At 38.6% G+C, this 19,118-nt stretch overlaps 1 protein-coding gene across 1 annotated transcript; it reads left to right on the forward strand.

Moving 5' to 3' along the window:
* Positions 1-2,900: 2,900 nt before the first annotated feature.
* rspo3 (R-spondin 3) lies at positions 2,901-17,628 on the forward strand. Its single transcript, XM_030156978.1, has 6 exons — positions 2,901-3,773; positions 8,282-8,476; positions 9,216-9,359; positions 9,553-9,699; positions 9,925-10,110; positions 17,065-17,628. The coding sequence occupies exons 1-6, from the start codon at positions 3,674-3,676 to the stop codon at positions 17,286-17,288; spliced, it is 996 nt and encodes a 331-aa protein (XP_030012838.1). The 5' UTR covers positions 2,901-3,673; the 3' UTR covers positions 17,289-17,628.
* The last annotated feature ends 1,490 nt before the right edge of the window (positions 17,629-19,118 follow it).

Raw genomic sequence — 19,118 nt, forward strand, 5'->3', positions numbered from 1 at the left:
CAGGATTACATTTTTTTGCATATACATAAATTACTCTTATATAGTATTTGATGTTCTGATCTAGTTTCTTATGGACATTACAGAGGATTTGTCAAATCTAAGAAAATGTAATATTCAAATGATGTTATTTTTGTCATCATTTATTTAAACTAATGACTTCATTTTAATACTGATATTATGTTAAGCCTCATAGACCTAAACAGCCACCAGTAATCAAAAGTTTCTACATACATAAAATGTTGATGAATTTTTGCATCTCTAATCTAATTCTACATTTAAATAATTCAGGCAAAATGCAGTTTCTAAGCTTTTCAGCAGCATCATATATGATTCATTTGGACATTAAGAGGCTCTGTATATTACAAAGAAGCACCATCACTGTTTGCAGCATTCACCGTTAACACCCATGTAATTTAATAAATGACATTTGCTGCACATGCTTGTTTAACCCATAAAGACCCAAACAGCCACTGTTGGTCCACTAATCCTATCAATATATGTAAATAATTGGTGTAAAATACAGTTTGTCATCTTTTCATGGTCATAAGATATGACCCATTTGGATGTTGGAGCAATGACAGTGGATGGACACGCTGGGTTTATGTTCAGTTAATGATAGATTTGACTGAAAAAGTCACTTTTTCCTTTGGTTTTCTCCATTTTGATATTATAACCTTTGAATTTACTCTGAGCTTTTATGAGCATCTACATGATCAGTGAATTAAATATAGGAAAATATATGATTTACACCTAAAAAAATTTAAATAAAGAGGATAATATTATAATAAATGGTGACGAAACACTTAAGATAGGTTAAATACAGAGGAAAATTCATTTGGGAATGACTACAAAAATACCACTGGATCTTTATTGGTTAAAGGTTGAGTTTAAAAAAAAAAAGTCACTTTTGCTTCAGTTTAACTTTAAATGAACAATGAAGTTTTATAAATATCTACATGATCAGTAAAGAAAATATGGGAAATATGTGCGTTTCATTAAAAAATGCAAAAAGCTGTTGGAAATGTTTGCACAAATTAAGATTAATCACTTAGGAAAACATAAAAGTAAAGAAAAATTCATTTGGAAAATGCTAAAAAAAATATGTAGTTGTAGGTCTTTAGGGGTTAACATAAGCCTCCAAACTGTAGTAAAATAAGATTTATATATAGTCTGTACAGTATTCTAACAGGTTTTGATGAAATGGAAAATTGGTGTTGAAAAAAATAATTAGGACCCAATATCATTATTGATTTTTTTTTTTTTTAACAATATACCACCTTAAATATAAATCTAAAAATGATGTGACAGTTGACATGGATAACTACAGGGGATTATTTGATGTCCTGGTTTGAATTCAGCAGTGTGCTTCAGTGGAGGTGAAAGAGTTTAAAACAATGGATCAATCCTTGTTATGTCTCACTGTCCCGGTCCTGAGTTAGTACAGGACAACAGGGAAGTGTTCCCATAAAGAAAGGGCCCACAGTGTGTTTGCATTGCTCTCCTCAGCCCAGTGACTGATGGAGGAGCAGAAGCCACAGTGAGGAGGAGCACTGGACCAGTGCATAGTGTTCCCCCTAAACATCAACACACTGGTCAGACAAATGAGGCTTCAGGCCCGTCTACGCCGCTCTGCTCTGCTCTCCAGAGGCTGCAGATCTCCATTTGTCAATTTGCAAAGTCTTTGAATATAACATTTATCACCAAACTTCCTAAACCAGCGCAGGCTTACTGTAGTTCTGGTGAAAAATAGAGCAGTGAGTGATGTTCAACAAGACATTAATATTATTTGCTCTGAGTTTTGAAGTGAATTCAATATAATACTAGGTTTTTTGTGAGTTTCTCAAGTAGAGCTTTTCACATTCATATTGGATGTCTGTCTATTAATCATTTCTTTTTTATCGCACCAATGCAGAGAGAACCACATTTTCTCTCAGTAGGAGAAGGAGAAGGTCAAGTGCCAGAGTTTACCACTACTGACTGATAACCATACATGTCTGTCTTGACAATGTGCCTCAAGCTTTTATGGAACTAACTCCCTCTAGAGGTAATAAAATGAGATGCTTCAGCTCTTCATATTCCTTCCACAAACTTTCATCTGAAATTTAAGAAAACTGTTTATTAAGATGGAGAAAATTTCACCTTATCGACTGAGACTCAAAGACAGTACATGTCCCTTTGTGTCTCCTCAAAACTGGAACATGAAACTATCAGGTGTGCAGCTGAGTCTTAAATGTGAGCGAAAACACAATGCACACCTACAATGTGCTGACTTTAGTTAAAATTACTATAAGACTTCAATATCTTTTTAAAATGTCATTTCAGGAAAACATGTTCATATATAGAATAAAAAATAAAAAAAAATCCAGAATAATAGTCAAAAACATTGATGCCACATTTAATTTTCGCAGTTAAAGCAGTTAAAATATCAGGCATAATACGAACTGATTTTTGTCAGAGAAAGAGAAAGGAGGAGTCTGTGTGTGACATTTTCTATTATAATTAGATTCATTCTGAAGGAACACAACAATTTTAAACAGCTTAAGAGATTATTCTAAAACAATGACACCACTGTTGATTTGGAAGAGGATTTTTTTTTTAAGAATTGAACTTGGAAATGCTCTTTTTCTGTGCTCGATGTGTACATGAGTTCTGCATTAAAGCATCAGTGGGTGCAGACAGGTATCATGGTGCAGTTACAGAACATACCCCCCCCCCCCCCTCTCTCTCTCTCTCTCTCTCTCTCTCTCTCCCCCTATGAGCTCCAAAGTTTATTTAGAGGGCAAGCCCCCCGCGTTAGAGAGAGAGAGAGAGAGAGAGAGAGAGAGAGAGAGAGAGAGAGAGAGAGAGAGAGAGAGAGAGAGAACAGCGCTGGGCTGAAGTCATCAGGGGCCGACAGTTGAATAGGTCCTGCACGCAAAGCAGAAAAGCGCTGAAACTGCGGAGATTTAGTTTGGCTCAGTGGCCCGCCGCCGACTACGAGAGAGGAGGTGTGTCTTTGACAAGCAAAAGGACTAGCCTACAACTTAGACATTATTTTGTGATTACTAGTGTTAGTCCTGTTTCTTTGACTTCACTTTCACTTCGGCTGATGCTCAGATGAAGCCCACCTCCTCAGTAGCCTGACGCATTAGGGTTATCCATCCACGCGCACCAGGACGCACGGCGCATCTTCTCTGACAAAGACCGGAGTTGGACAGAGTATCAGTTTGGAGTGCTACAAATGGATGGAATATCTCAAACTTTCCCAGAATCATGTTCTCAGTAACTAATCATTCCTTTCATCATTTTTAACCCACACAAATGATTGATTCTGCTCTGATCCTGCGCGCAACGGATGAACATCGAGTTTTTTGCTGTGGTTGTTTGTATTTTGGTTTGGAGGGGGATGCTCTTTATCACAGCACGGATACCGGATCCTTGACTCTGTCTGGCTTTCTTGGCACATATGAAGACACTATCCAGGATGATACAGTCTAAGCGGCCCAGGCATTATTGGGCCTATGTGCACTGTCACCATCACATATCACCACATTGCTGGGGGTCCTGCTGTGTGTAGGAATTATCCACTTTTTAACTTCTGCCTCCGTCTGGAGAAAGAATACGGAATCTTACCCAAAAAGTGTTTTGGTGAACATTGACATTGGCTTTACGAGTCTCATCTCTGTGGGCTACTATGCAATTACAACTGATCTCCTTTGTTTTGATCATCTTGCACTGCATGGATTACACTGGTTGTCAGCAGCACAGCAGCTCCAGGCACCGGCAACATAAACGTGAGTAAGGTCAAAGGAAAGTACTGATCACGGTTATTACATTTTAGGATGATTATTTTATTGCATTTGTAAAGCTCTAACACAATATTCTTCATCTAAAGTAAGAGTCCTAAAACCCGTTTGGTGTATTTTATATTCCTGATTATACCAAAATACTACTGACAGACACATTTATTGTTAGTGTTGTAAAATACGAGATAAATAAACTACCTTAGACAGACGCACAAAGGGGAATATTGGGTTCCCATTTTACACAGATGTGAGTTTATCTAATTATTACACTGCAAATTATGATTTAAGTTTGTTGAGATGTTTTATCTTGATTTATTCAAAACAATATTATATTTAATATACACTTGTGCCCAGACTGGAAAAAAAAAAGACAAAACTCCCACATTTCCAGCCTTATGTTCAGCATGTGAACACTGAGGTTGGCACTTGAGTTGCTTAATTGATTTAATAAGACTGCTGTAATAAACTGGGAAGCAATTATTTAGTGTTATTACAGTTCTGTTCTTAACAACTGCAATAATTGTAAGCTGTTTGCTGTTCTTTTTCTTTCAAACTTAATTGGATTAATTATCCTCATTGTTTTGCCTATCCGAATGCTGCGGTCGCGTCTCTTCGCACCCCGTCCCCTGGTTCCCGTCGCTCTCTAGCGGTCAGAGCTGCAGACCGCACCTCAGCACCCCAGTCTGGAGCAGCTTATGGCATCACTGTTCAAACACATATTCACTGCTTCACTTCCCTTATTTGGTGATGCAGCTACCATGTCCAGCTTATTTCCCAACACTGCAACAGTTAGTAATCAGAAATTGAAAAAAAAAAAAAAGAAAAGAAAGAAAGAAATTAAAAAAAAAAGAAGAGAAAAGAAAGAAAAATCCTCTTTTGGCCCATGTCTTATAAAGTGGACACGGAATTTACTTTTCTGCCAGTTAGAAATTTAACTTGACCATAAAGATTGAAATCTTACATCCCATCTTGACCTCATTATCTAAATCTTAGCAAAATAGGTTCCATCAAAACAGCGTAGATGTTCCAGTAGTGAAACACTTTTCAGTCTAGTATCTGTTTCCACATTGTTATTTTGCCTCATCTTATGAGCTATGACCAGCATTTTTCCAAGACGCTATGAAATAACTATCAATAAGGTATATTTTTCTATTCTTCCTTTACACATTTTATCACTGAGGGTCTCCAGATGTGCTCTCTAAGTCCAGTAGACAAGAGTGATGATAACTGGAATATTCCATGCATCACTTGCAGGCATGGCCCAAAACTGTCTGTGATCTACAATAATAGGCCTTTAGAGGACTTTTGTTCATCCCCGTTACCTGTGGCTGACATTTCTCTGTGCATCTTTTTCTCTTTATATTTAATCAGATAGCTCTGTTTTGTGCTTCACACCAAAAAGAAGATAAGTCTTGTTGTTATATTTCCCATATGTCACTTTTTACAACCACCAAAGCAGATTTTAAAAAGAAAAAAAATTGCAGACAGTTGCTGTATCTGAGGTTATATCTTCATGATGTTGTTTAAGAGGTTCTGGGATTATTTCTGCTTTTGGCAGCTCTGCTCAGTGGAGTTCAGCTCATCCCTGAGGAGTTCAGTTCTGGATTGTTTGTCTGTGTAGAGGGGTGAAAGGGTTAAATAAGAGCTTATTTAAATGACAGCAAAGTAATGCACATCAGACTTCAGCCTTAAAAATGAGCAACAAAGAGAAATTTACCCCATATACTGAATCAGCATGGGGTAAAAATCTCAAGTTCTGCCTTTAGATGTTTATTTCCCTCTAAATAGTGTGAATGAACCTTTCAACACACACAGAGTGAGATTTACAGCTTATCTGCATCCAAACACATCTGTCTAAAGAAAATTAAAGTGTTGTTCACATTCTCCAGTGAGAAGTAAGGCAGATCTTTTCAGATTGAATCAGTGCCCATTAATTGAGTTGTGCTTGAAGTATCTAAACTTCCTCCAGATATGCAGATATGCAGCCTACACTTCCCCAGATATCAGGGAGGATGGAGGGATTAGTTGGTGAAGGGGTGAATGAGTACAGACTTCAGATGGAAATAAGGGGGTAAGAGTGAGTTGGGAGTCAATGGCCGTTGAGTCAACAAGACAAAATTACCGTGCAGAGGCTGAACCCAAGCTCCGAGCTTCCTGTCTGTGATGATGCATTCAGAAATGAAGGCATGCCAGGGATCGGAAGCTCACATTAAGTACATATTTAATGAAATCACATGGACTTGATGCACGATAAAGACGGCTGAAAGATTTATAAGTACATGTGCAATAAAAATTCATGAATAATGAGATAGAGGTGAATGTTCAACCTCTGTCTGCTCTTATCTGTTTTCTCCATGAACCATCTGTTTCATTGTGTTTATTCATAAGTGACTTTGTTGGTATGTTTTTCAAGATACCACTGCCTAACTGAGGTTTTGTCGGTGAAAGTACGAGGGCAAGGCCAAATTCCTGGGTCTTAAGTCTTCTGTGAATCAGAGCTGCTTGGCAGGAACACATGTGGGCAAATGGACAGCAATTGTAAAGATTACTGAGATATTTCAAACAAAGTATCCATGATCTATGGTAAACTGGCAGCTCAACTCAGGGCTTAGAAAAGAAGGAAGGGGGGCAACTTAAGCCAATAGCGTGAAATGCCAAGGCTAAAGAGGAAAAAAAAATAAATATATATATATATATATATATATATATATATATATATATATATATATATATATATATATATATATATATATATATATATATATATATACACACACACACATATATACATATATTCCCTGGGCACTAACAGAAGTTGGCTATGATTTGTCTTTCATGTTTGACTGGTGTGAGATTTCCCAAACATTTGCAAGAATGGAGCATGAATACAGTTTAAGAGCAGAATATGTGAAACAATGTGTCTTAATGATTATGCTACTGGTAAATATAGTTAATTGATTTGTCCTGAATTGATTTTCTATGATAACAGTCATACTCACAAATTTGGAGGAAAAGTCATGTACTTGGTAGTTTCCCAGCATATTTTAATCCAAATTAAAATTATTCAATAATATCTGTTGTTATTTTTGGCCATTATATACCATCAAATACTAAGAAATATGATATACAGGCTTTTAGGGGAAATTATACAAAATAAACTCCTCCATCTTTGGAAACCATCATTCTTGATAATTTGCTAATGGCATTTTGTATAACTATGTGGTTTCATTTATGAACTCAAACCCACTCTCTAACTTTGAAATACATGTGCAGTAACTTAAAAGGCATTAAAATCTATGTGTGTAACAGGGCTGTCAACATACAATTAAAATGATTAAAACCTAAAAGCCCAGGCTTTTATCTACGGAAGACAAAGTCTGGTGAATCATGCCACAAATTAGGGACAAGTGGGGGATGAAAACCTTAATGTGAAATATATCAATTTAAACTAAACACAGCAGTACTTATGTACATAAACAGGGCTGTAAACATGGTGAAAATGCCTGTCATTGAAACTGTCATCAGTCACTGCTGCGGGAGGTGATTAGTCCTCTATGATCCTGTAACACTTGATGCTCTTTGGTAGAGTTAACCCTGTGTTTTTTCTAATTGTTGGGAAATGGATTAAACCATCCCCTGCCTTAAATAATACAAATGTTTATTTATCATATACAGTGCAGCTTTGAATTGTTTCTTCAGTTTTGCGCTCTCCATACTGTATTTGTTTCCTTATTTCTCATTTTTTCTTTTGTTTCTACTGGGTAAACTGCCGGTATTCCAGAGCCAGACATACGGTGTAGCACACAAAGTGGCTCTATGATGGAAAAGAATTGTTTTTTTCCTACTGATCTGATCTGACAGCTGAATTGAAATTACAGCGTTTGAGTTGGCCAGACCCCCCTGACTCTACACTTAAGTACTGTTCTAACTGGTTAAGTGCTGTATTCTGCACAAATAACATTTATACAACATGACACATCTTCTGAAGTGTCTGTCAAAACTTCAAATATGTTTGGGGAGAATTTGAAGGCACAGAGCTATTTTCTTTCCCAAAGGTTATGTAGCTTGAATGCTTTTGTCTTTTAAAGCAAAAAGATCAGTTTTGAAGTCTTTACAAATCTATAAATAGTAAACTGGCTGGTTTTGATTGAAACAGAGCTAGAAAAGTAAGATAAGCAGTGCATGTGAAAGGTTTCGGGGCTTGTTTGAATTACTTTAAACCCTACTTGTTGCATGACTTGGTTTTTCATTGTCCAGAGCCTAGGGTGGTTTTACATTTGACTTCCTGTCTGAAATATGAAGACATCGGGTATATGTTCGCCTGGGTTAATAAATGTAGAACTAAATGCTGAAAGTTTTGCATAAACCCTTCATCAGTTCTTTCTCTGGGGAGCAATGAGTGATCCATATTCCACATTTTAATACAGTTTAAAAAATCAGAACATGTCTGTTCAGTTATGAAATGTGCTTAAACATCCCTGTATTTACATCAACAGCAATTTCTAGTGTGAGCTCAGGGTGCCAGCAAGGTGGCTGTCTGACCTGCTCTGACTACAATGGCTGCCTGTCCTGCAAACCACGCTTCTTCATGCATTTGGAGAGGATTGGGATGAAGCAGATCGGAGTGTGCATGACGTCTTGTCCTCCAGGCTTTTACGGTACTCGCTCCCCAGAAAGAAACACCTGCACAAGTAAGCCACTAAATGTTTCTATACAGTTCAACCTACAGAAAATAAATACAAATCACAGAAACATTTGTTTCATGCAAAAAAAAATACTGATTTAATTGTCAGTCTATAATGGGACAGTAAATAGGCATTAGAAACAGTATACTATTCCCTCTTTTGCATGCACATAGCCATATATCTCAAACTGGTATTTAGTTAAACATGGCTTAACAGTTGATTTTACTTTTTAGTTCCAGGACACCATCAAAAAAAAAAAAAAAAAAAAAAAAAAAAAAAAAAAAAAAAATATATATATATATATATATATATATATATATATATATATATATATATATATATATATATATATATATATATATATATATATATCCTTTCTCCATATACAGTATTTTACAAGCACTAGTTTCAAGACTTGCTTGTGACATATGGTGTTATATATACATACATGAGCCTATATTTGAAGAAGAATAACTTGTAGTCCATCTATTAAAAATATTTCTCATTTTTGACATGAAATTAAATCTGATGTTTGCTCAACTTAGATTCATCCTTCACCTGCCACCCTGTAAGGCATCATTCAGCTTATAGTGCCTTATATTCCTGACTGTACCCTGAGTCGGACGTGCACACATGAACACACACACACACACACACTGACACCCTGTATATTTAACAGGCAGGACACACGATAACTTGGATGGTTTAAATAAACGCCAGCGGTGGGTCTGTGTTTCCTTGTCAGAGTGCAGGTCGGAGTGCGACTCCTGCTTTAACAAGAACTTCTGCACGCGCTGCCGAGCAGGATTCTACCTTCACCTGGGAAAGTGCCAGGAGAACTGCCCTGAGGGGTTGGTCCGCAGCGACACTCAGAGGGAGTGTGTTTCCAGTGAGTACATACTTTAATCAAGGACAAAAACACACAGGCCTCAATTTTATGAAAAACAGATCAATCTAAAGTAGAGTAGCTTGTATTCATCCCTGAGTAGACTTCATAACATGTAATCCCCAAGCATTGCTAGTACATAAAAATGAAATTATCCCCTATACTCACAGACATTTCTGTGGTTTTGTCATTGCAGAGTGCCCTGCAGAGTGTGAGTTGTGTGTGAACAGTGAGATGTGTACACGCTGCCGGCCGGGCCTGTACCAGCACAACGGGAGGTGCCACCATGTCTGTCCAGAGGACTACGAACCCAATGACAAACTCATGGAGTGTACCCCACAAGGTCAGACGCAATAGATAACGCACAGGTCAAAGATGCAGCCCTGTGATTAAAGAGCCTGTTCTGTTAGAGGGAGGCCTCTGACAAACCAGGCTATAACTTACAAATGAACTCTAACGTAAACTAAAAAAAAAAAAAAAAAGCAGTTCTTACCGTAAATGCTTCTAATGGTTTTTCAAATACCCGCTTACCTCTACTTATCTTTGTCCTGGCTTTTTTTCCTGTCAGTGCACTGTGAGGTGGGGGAGTGGAGTGAGTGGAGCCCCTGTTCTCGATCTGGTAGGACCTGTGGCTTCAAGCGGGGCCAGGAGACCCGAACACGGCTGGTCCTTCAATACCCGTCGCCTTTTGGCCAACCCTGCCCTGAGATCTCTGAAATCAAAGAGTGTCTGGTCAAGAGGAGAAAATGTCCAGGTTAGTCAAGTAAAATCAAACAGTGTTACAGTTCATTTATTTTATCATCTGACTCATTTTAATCCACATTTTACCCTTGTAGCCACAACTATAGAGCATGCATGATAGAAAAATTAAGTACTTGTATATGAATTATCATTTCTGAGTTCTGCAGCTTGATGGAGGCAGGAAGAGACAACAGGTTCAGATGATTTGATTTACATATAGAGCATAGTGATGATAAAGAAGAAAAGATGAAGAAGAAAGACACTGTATACTGTATGAGTGTAACAATGCTATCTTTTTAACAGCAGGCATTTTGGGTGTAATTGATATCAATAACAATGACTGCATTTAGTTGCATCAGATTCAAGGTCTATGAATCGCATGCATTGTTCATTGGAATGGCTTCTCATGACACTTAAATGGAACAGACCGTTTAACTATTATTACAGTAATATTATCAATAAAACCTGTTCTTTTCCTGCTGTCATAAGCAAAAATGCCTGCTGAAAAAACCCTCTGTTATTTGCTGTGTTCCAGCTATGTGTCAAATGTTGCTTCCAGGTTTTTCTGTTCCGGTATGTAAACGTAATTAAAAAACAAAAAAACAAAAAACTAAATATAAAAATAAGCCTATACTATTCATTGTCTATTGTAGCGGCTGCTGACCCATCAAGTTCACTGCCAACATTGTGTTTGTGACATATGGCACGATTTCTACTCTCTATGAATTCCAGACCTTGCCGCTTCAGCTTGTACAATCAGAGCTAGTCGTTCTTCCGCTCAGGACTATGTCTGTTTACTCAGAGGATTGTCATTGTGGTTAGAGTGAGGACAGTGGGGGGAACACATGTGTGATGTTGCAATGGGTATGTTGTGTGTTTTCCCACGAGACCTCTTTGGATTTTTAAACAGTAAAACCGCTTTCTCTGCTCCTAGTAAACAGGGAATAGCGTGATCATTTCTAATGAATAGGGTGAAAACTGCTTTCAGACGGATCTGTCTTTATAAAACTCAGTGCTCTGTGAATTTACGGTCGCTTTGTGTTATGCACATACTGTGTGTGTGGTTACTGAGGTGGTTGGCGGCTACGGCTGGTTGTTTTTTAGCCTGGGCTCTGTAGTGTTAAATGACAGATCGCAGACAGGGTAGGAGGCTGAGATCCAGCCCCCCGGGGCCTCACACTTACAGAACAAACTCTGTGTGTATGTGTGCGCATGTGTGTGTTTCTGTTCATGTTTGTGTGCGTGTGTCTGTGTGTGATGTGTGTGTGTGATGCAGCAGAAAAGCAGTTGACTCTGGAGCAGAAACAGCCAGCTCAACATCAACATCCTCCCCTTGGGAGGCATGCGGCGACCAGGGGATCAGTATTGGTTTATCCCCACAGCTGCCAATACACACACTCACACACACACATACTCACACACAAGCAAACATGCACTATATTCCAGATACACCCTCTCCATTTCAAACAAGTCAGACAAATGCACAAAACTGTACTCACACACTTGCTTGGGCACATGAAAAACACACACTAACACACACATGTACAAACGCTTGTCTTACTAAAATAACTACACAGCCGTTGTTCTCGGTGGTAATTTGTGAAGAGAGTCAACAGGGTCGATGCGATTTGTAAGGCAGACTGTGAAATGTGCCCTCCATCACCTCAGCTTTTGCTCTCTCCCTCACTTTCTATATTCATTCCCCCATCGTCATCCCCTCCACACACACACACACACACACTCTAACACACCAATGAAAACACTGCCCCCCATATAAGCTCCCTGTTGGCGCTCTCAGTCAGTTGGGTCGGGGCCTAGACTTTAGTGTGGAGTCGACAGCTCTGTTGATCTAGCCTGAGCCTGGTGAAGGGAAGGGTGGGGTTACCGAAAGATGGGATGAGGATGATAGAGGAAAGAAAGACAGAAAGTAAGAACGAGCACTGTGGCGTGTTTATTGCCATTCCCCAGTTCCCCTGGTCCAAGAGTATCCCCGGCGAATGAGAGCTAATTATCTGCTTCGGCGCGTCCTCTCTATGCTGTTTACGTTCTGCACACGCTAGAGGGTCAGTGGTCCGACCTCACAGAGCCCCCGGTAATCCTCCAGCAGCCCTCAGACACTGATACATCCTCCTACTCCTCCTCCTCTTCCTTTCCTCCTCTTTTGCACTTTCTGCCTTTGCCTTCTCCTCCCCTCTGTCCTACCCCCTCCTCTTCCTCTCCTCTCCTGCTCCTTGCTATATCACCTTCTACTCCTCCACATGAGTCTGCCAGCTCTTTGCTCATATTTACTCATTTCATCCTCTTTCACCATCCTGCTCCTCCTGCTCCAGCTTTTTCAGCCTTTTAATACTTTCCTCATCCTTACCCCAAATCCTTTCCATTCATGTTTATCCTATTCATCAAATTCCCTCCATCTATGACCATAATCTTCATGTCTTTGTCAATTCCCCATAAGACTTTCAGATGTATACATAACCTTGTTTGTAAAAAGGAGGAAATAATTAAAATTTTGACTCTTCCTTTACTGCTTAGTGCAAAAGCATGAGCTGCTTCTAAATACAAACAATGGAAATTTCACTTGTGCGCAAAACTTATTTAACTTTCCTACATTTTTTTCCTACATTTTATCATACAGATTGGATGGCTCTGTCCACTGATATCCATTCTTTATTTTGGAAACATTCAAGCCTCCATTTCTGCAGAAGCATTGCAAAATCATAGCCAGTTGCAACCGATCTTATTTAATGTTTTAAATCATAGATATTACATCAGGAAAGTGCGGCTGATTATTCAGACTGAATGTGTTGAGAAAACTTGGCTCAGTTCCTCTCTTATCCATAACTAAAGATTGTGAATGTTTACACACACATCCTCATCCACCAGTGAGTCTCTCGAGTTAATATTGGCTAATTTGCCCTTCAATTGACCTGTTGCTCACCTCCAGAGCACGTGTCATCAGCAAAAGGAGCCCCCTTTAATTCCCCATACACAGACTGCTATTACAACTTTCAAACTTAAAGGGAGACACGTGTAATTAAATTAAATTAGGTCGTACCAAACAGTCATAGAGGGGGGAATGTCTCGCCAGCAGACCTCCCCCACCCCCACCCCCACCCCACTCCAAATACCCCTCATGACATCCTGGCGACCATGCGGCAAGCATTCCACTAGTGGGACAGCCCATAGCCTTTAATCCCAGCCTGGCTCCCGCCAAAAGCTCCCCGGACGACACAACGCCTGCCACGGAGGATATGCCATCGTAAAAACACACATTGCTCCTCCAACCACACTCACAAACACATGCAAGCATTCATTTCCTGCAGACTGAATTAACCTTGAACAAAACCACAGCATCCCTAAACCTAACCCTTAGTCTTTGTTAAAACGTGACTACAAGCCCCAAATTTTACACTATGATGGAAAAGGAGCTAACTTCTCATATGTGACTGTGTAAACAGATTTATGTCTCCTGTGAAGGCTGACCTGCACCTTTAACCTCTGTAGTATGTAATAATCCTCTGCATACACATACTTTTGTCTCATTTCAAATCTGTTGTCTTCACTCATCTTTCATAAATAAAATGTATATTAAAGTAATTTCATTCCTTTACTTCTGTTTAACTTTCCTATCCTTCCAGCAGCAGTTACAGATTACAACATTCTTTATTGTACTGGTGACAAATACTTTGTGTAATAACTTTAGCACTAAGTGAACACAGAACTTGGGAGTAATTAGACTGAATTTTGATCCAGTCCAGATTTAGGATATTTTAATCCATGACATAACATTTGTTGCATTAAACTGAGTTCACAGAGGCAATATTTTATTAAACCCTTGAAGCCACAATTACCTAACATCATGCAATAAAATAAAGTGTCCAAATAAAATGTTTTAAAATGCAATTTTACTAAATGTTTATCATGCTTAACATTCAAGTGGTGCAATAGGAAGAAATATTCAAGGAACAAACAAACAAACAAAAAAACATTCTTTTAGAAAAGAAAAAAACGGTACCAAATCCTGAGAAATCTGTTTCCATTTTGGATTGCTTTCAGTTGCAGACATGTGGATTCCCCAAAACAATTAGGGCTTATTTTGTTCATAAAATGTTCAGTATACTGTCCATGTGTTTGCTAAAACAGAGTAATTACTGATGTTGTCAACAATGCTCTGTTTGGAGCAGTGGAGCTCCAATAAAAACAAACTTGAACCTTTATATTTAAATAGGCATTTAACCACAGGTTCACATTAGTGGATTTCAGTGGATTGTCCCCAGAGGTAATCACTCATTCATTCCTAAACTAAAACGCCTGATGAAATTATTCATTAAAACTTGGCTTTTGGGATCATGTTAATGTCTGATGAAAGCGTTCCAAAACCTCTAAAGGTGTCTCATTCGGGATCCATTATACACTTGTCAACACACAGTTTACAAAACCCTTCAGAAAATGTTCCAACAAGCTAAACGTATGTTGGTTTGATAAACACTCTCCTAATCATCTCAACACTGGCATGGATTAGGTTTCTCCTCTGGCTATACAAAAGCACGGGGGCTACAGTATGACTAATCCACTGAAGTTGTAAATAGTTATGGTGTCAGGATAGAGAAAACAATGAGAGCAAAGGGGACTTCCTGTGTTTATAGAGGACAGGGGGCAGACCCCGAGTGAGTCAGTGCACCAGATTACTGCATCCATCCATCCTTCCATCCATCCATCCAATCTTTACAATCAGATTCGGCTGAACTTCCCTCTCACTGTCACTTCTGTCTTCTTTTAAATTTCACACATGCTCATTGAAGTGATGTCCCTTTCCTGTCCTCTTGCCGTGTCATTATTTCTAAAAGAAGACTAAACACATAGAGCAGGTACAGACTAGAATAAGCAACCCTGGTAAGATTGACCAAGAAGAAAGTTGGACCCCTTGATCCAACCAGACTTCTTTCTGGTTTGATTAACGAACAGACAGACAGGGGAGAGGGTGAGTGTAGGGGGGAACATGAAGCTGACAGTAGAGAGATCTCTTTCTCTCTCTTGCTTTATCTCTCTTTCTCTCTCTGTCTGCGTCTGTGCCTACTGCCTAGTTCAGCAGTTTCACAATCCCCAACCAGCCAGCCAACCAGCCAAGCAGGCCGTGCTGCTCCGTTCCACTCACACATGAACAGCAGCAGTACAACAACAGGAAAGGGCCTCTGCTTTCACTTGCAGTCCTGTCTCCAACCTCCCTGGGGGTGGATCTTATTATTATCATTAATAACTGTATCTCAAGCAGAGATAAACCTTAGCATACCAAAACTCTTGGTTTTGTTTATGAGATGGTGTTGCAAGAACAGATAAATTAGGGGTTTATTTAAAGGCTTTCTATTTTGGACAAAGGTCTGCTCATCACGGGGAGGGGGCTGCAACAGCTGACAGTGTGGCTGCAGTCTGTGGTTAAAGACTGACACCCAGTGGTTACGCAGAATATTGCAACAACTAGTTCAACCAATAAAGTGAAACTGGATCCTGTACTGCTCTGAAACAGACTGATCATGTGTGGTTGAGGTTTACTTAAAAGAACGGGTGGGTTTTGTTATTACAGGTTGAATTATGAAAATTACTTGAGGATCATAAAACCCTATAAATCAGAGGTTTACAACAAAAGAATACAGTAACAATAACAGCTGGTTCTATTTGACGAGTAAAATGACATTTGGGCATATTCACTGGTTGTGGTAAATGTATTTTGCATGCTACCAAGTGATTTATTTCATCTTTGATCAACATCTCCCATTTTTATAAGGAAGTATGAATTTACATCATTGAGTCAGTGTGTAGAATGGTATGCAGTGTAAATAGTTTTGGGTGTGTTTGATGACTCACCTGGTAAAGCATTTACACCATAGACTGAGGCATTAATGTGGCATTCTGGGTTCAGCCTAAGGCCATTTACTGGATGTCATTCCCATCTTCTCTTCCTACGTTTCCTGTTTCTTTCCACTACACCCATCAAATAGAAGTATAAAATACCAAAAATATACCCTAATATTTTGAACTGACTATAAAATGTTCAAAATATATAAAAGCATATAAATCAGTCTATTATCTGGTCCTACACATATATCTTATATGATCAGGTACATAGTTTGTTTCTGCTTTAACTTTATTTGGTTTTCAATTAGATTTTTAACTTGTTGTTTTATGCCAGATATAGCTACACATGTCTTTATACCAGTGGTTCCCAACCTTTTTTGGCTCATGACCCCATTTTAACATCACAAATTTCTGGCAACCCCAGACATTCAAAACGGAGACTTTTTTTTTTTTTTTTTTTGCCAGAATTAATTTATTTTTGATCATGTAAAAGTTTGCTATACTATGTTGCAAATAAACATTAATTTTAGATGACATTTAGTCTATATAATGTATATTATTATGAATAGAGGCAGAAAAGCCAGGTGTAGATTACTGCACAAAGTGAGAATTTTATTGTCCTTGGTCAGGATATGTACAGTCAGTCCAGCTTGGATTTAAAAGGCTGACAATTAAAACTGAACAAACAATAACTCAAACTATGAATTATGAAAGAGCTGCAGCATCTGAAACCGAACACAATGAACATTTGAAAGATAAACAGTACCATAGTGCTTCAGTTTCAGCTTCACAGTTTGTCATGTCTTTTATGGATTGGGATTGTCTCTGTCAACTCACCATATATTTTTTATTAGTAAGTTTTTATTTTTATTTTTATCAATTACTAGAAATTTCAGGTGACCCCATTTGAATTCCAGGTGACCCCACGTGGGTCCCGATCCCAAGGTTGAAAAACACTGCTTTATACTATTTCACATTGTTCGGATTACTGTCTTGTTTTTATCATTGTAATGGATTTTATTGTGAACTATAAAGCAGTTTAACTGTAATAACAATGAACAACAGCATCATACCCTGCCTTCACTTTTTTTTTTTTCTTTTCTTTCCCCCTCAGCTGGACGGAGGAAGAATGAGCGAAAAGACAGAAGGAATCGTAACAACCGGAAAGATAAGGAGAACCAAGAGGGGCGACGAGAGAGGAAGAGAGAAAGAGAACGAGAAAGGGAAAGAGACACAGGTGAACGTGAAAACTCTGATAACAGGAATAAAACAGAGCACAGGCATCGCAGAGGCCACGACACAGATCCGGTCTCCCCTGAAGAAGGCCTTGTCCAGTAGTGCTCTGCAGGGGACACAAAGTCTAAAGCCTCCCCATCATCCTCCTGTTATCCTCCCATTCTTCTTCCTCCAAAACTATCCCCATCCTCACCCACTGTCTGCCCACCCCCAACCCCTCTCTGCAGGGGTGTTGCTGCTACCTGTATGATTTGAAAATACTGTTTATGCACAGGCAGGATGGGGCACATTCAGCCACAAGGCTCGGGCCACTATGAGGTGAAAAGCTTGTTTTCTACCCTGTAGCCTCTACTTTTTCACTTCACCAAGAGGGTGTCTCTGCTAAGCGAAACAAAAAGAAAGAGACACTACTGAGACTGCTGTCGGGACTGAAGAAAAAGTATAAAAAAATGTCTGTGACTGTGTGAAAGAGGCAGGCAAATGGACAGAGAGAGACAAAGAAGTTATACTATGTGCTTGTTGATATGGTTATTTAATGGGGCCCTAATACAACATTGCGCATCTTGGTTTTTGAATGTAGATTTTGCAACATTATGTAGAACAATTGTTTATTATTGTTGTTCCTGTTCATTAGATCTCTTTACTTTATTTTGGTGCAAATTTTGTAAAGAAAAAAAATAACTTGAGTTTGCTCTTGCCATCTTGTGACACCTTATACTCACACTTAACAGATGTAGGACACCCTGCATGCTGTGAATCAAAGATGACTGAACAGTTTGGATTACAGTCAGAAACTGAAACCCATTACCATGTGCTCTGTACGTGTTGGACAAAACTAGTTTTACTCAGATAAGTGTTAAATCTTATCTACCACTGGTTTTTCTTTGTGTAAATGGAATCTGTGCTCTCAGTAAAAGCTCCTTGACTAAAAACCAAAAGCACCTGTATGTCAAATAAAACTATAATGGGTTTGTACTTGTGTCTGGTAGATTTTTTCAGCTCTAACATCATGTGCAGTTCATCTGAATATCTTAAGTCTATTCAGGGAAGATAAAAACTGACATTTTGCATAGTGTGTTGTGATCAGATGCAGTTGATTCAAAGGTTCATGTGGCTCCAAAGTCACTTCAGTCACCTCAAAAATGTTGGCAACAGTGAGCTAGCTTACCAACTTTCAGCACATTTTGTGAATTCTTAAGCGGACAGTTTAAATATATCAGATTACTTGAATTCCTCCAAATGGAACTTAAAATCAGTTAAAGGAGTATTTCCTTATCTTCCTTTTTCCTTTTTTGCGATTGAGCAACAATAACTATTTAATATCAGATGATAAACAAAACAGCAACTTTAGGTTTTTCAGTGTTTTTTTTTTTTTTTTTTGAACATTAATTAATTTTCAAATCCACTTCTTCCTTTAGAGGGTCACATGGGTGCTGGAGCCTATCCCGGCTACCAACAGGTGAAGGTGGGGTTGATATATACAGACGAATAACCAGTTACTCTCACTTTCACAAACAGGACATTTAGATTGACCATTTAACCCATTAAGTGCATATTTTTGAATGGGGAGAGGATTCTAGGGTACTCCGAGAGAACCCGCAGAGACATGAGGAGAACATGGACACAGACAGGCCTCAACCCAGGACCTTCTTTTGTCATATGTTTCACCTCATCTTTAATATTCAATTAAATGGAACAATTTAGAAATGAACTAACTTAAAACTTAAATTCCTCAAGAGTTTGAGTGAGCCAGATTTAACCAAGTACTCTGATTTTTTTTTAACTAAATAGAGGAATACACTGATCAAAGTTGAAGTCCTACTCAAAATATTACTCAAGTATAGGCCCAGACAATCCAATAAGTCATGACATGATTTATGTGGACAGTGTTGTAACTGAGATAAATAAATGCATCATGAGCATACCTGTTTG

Source organism: Sphaeramia orbicularis, chromosome 16 (genome assembly GCF_902148855.1).
Source record: "Sphaeramia orbicularis chromosome 16, fSphaOr1.1, whole genome shotgun sequence".
NCBI classification, from domain to species: domain Eukaryota; kingdom Metazoa; phylum Chordata; class Actinopteri; order Kurtiformes; family Apogonidae; genus Sphaeramia; species Sphaeramia orbicularis.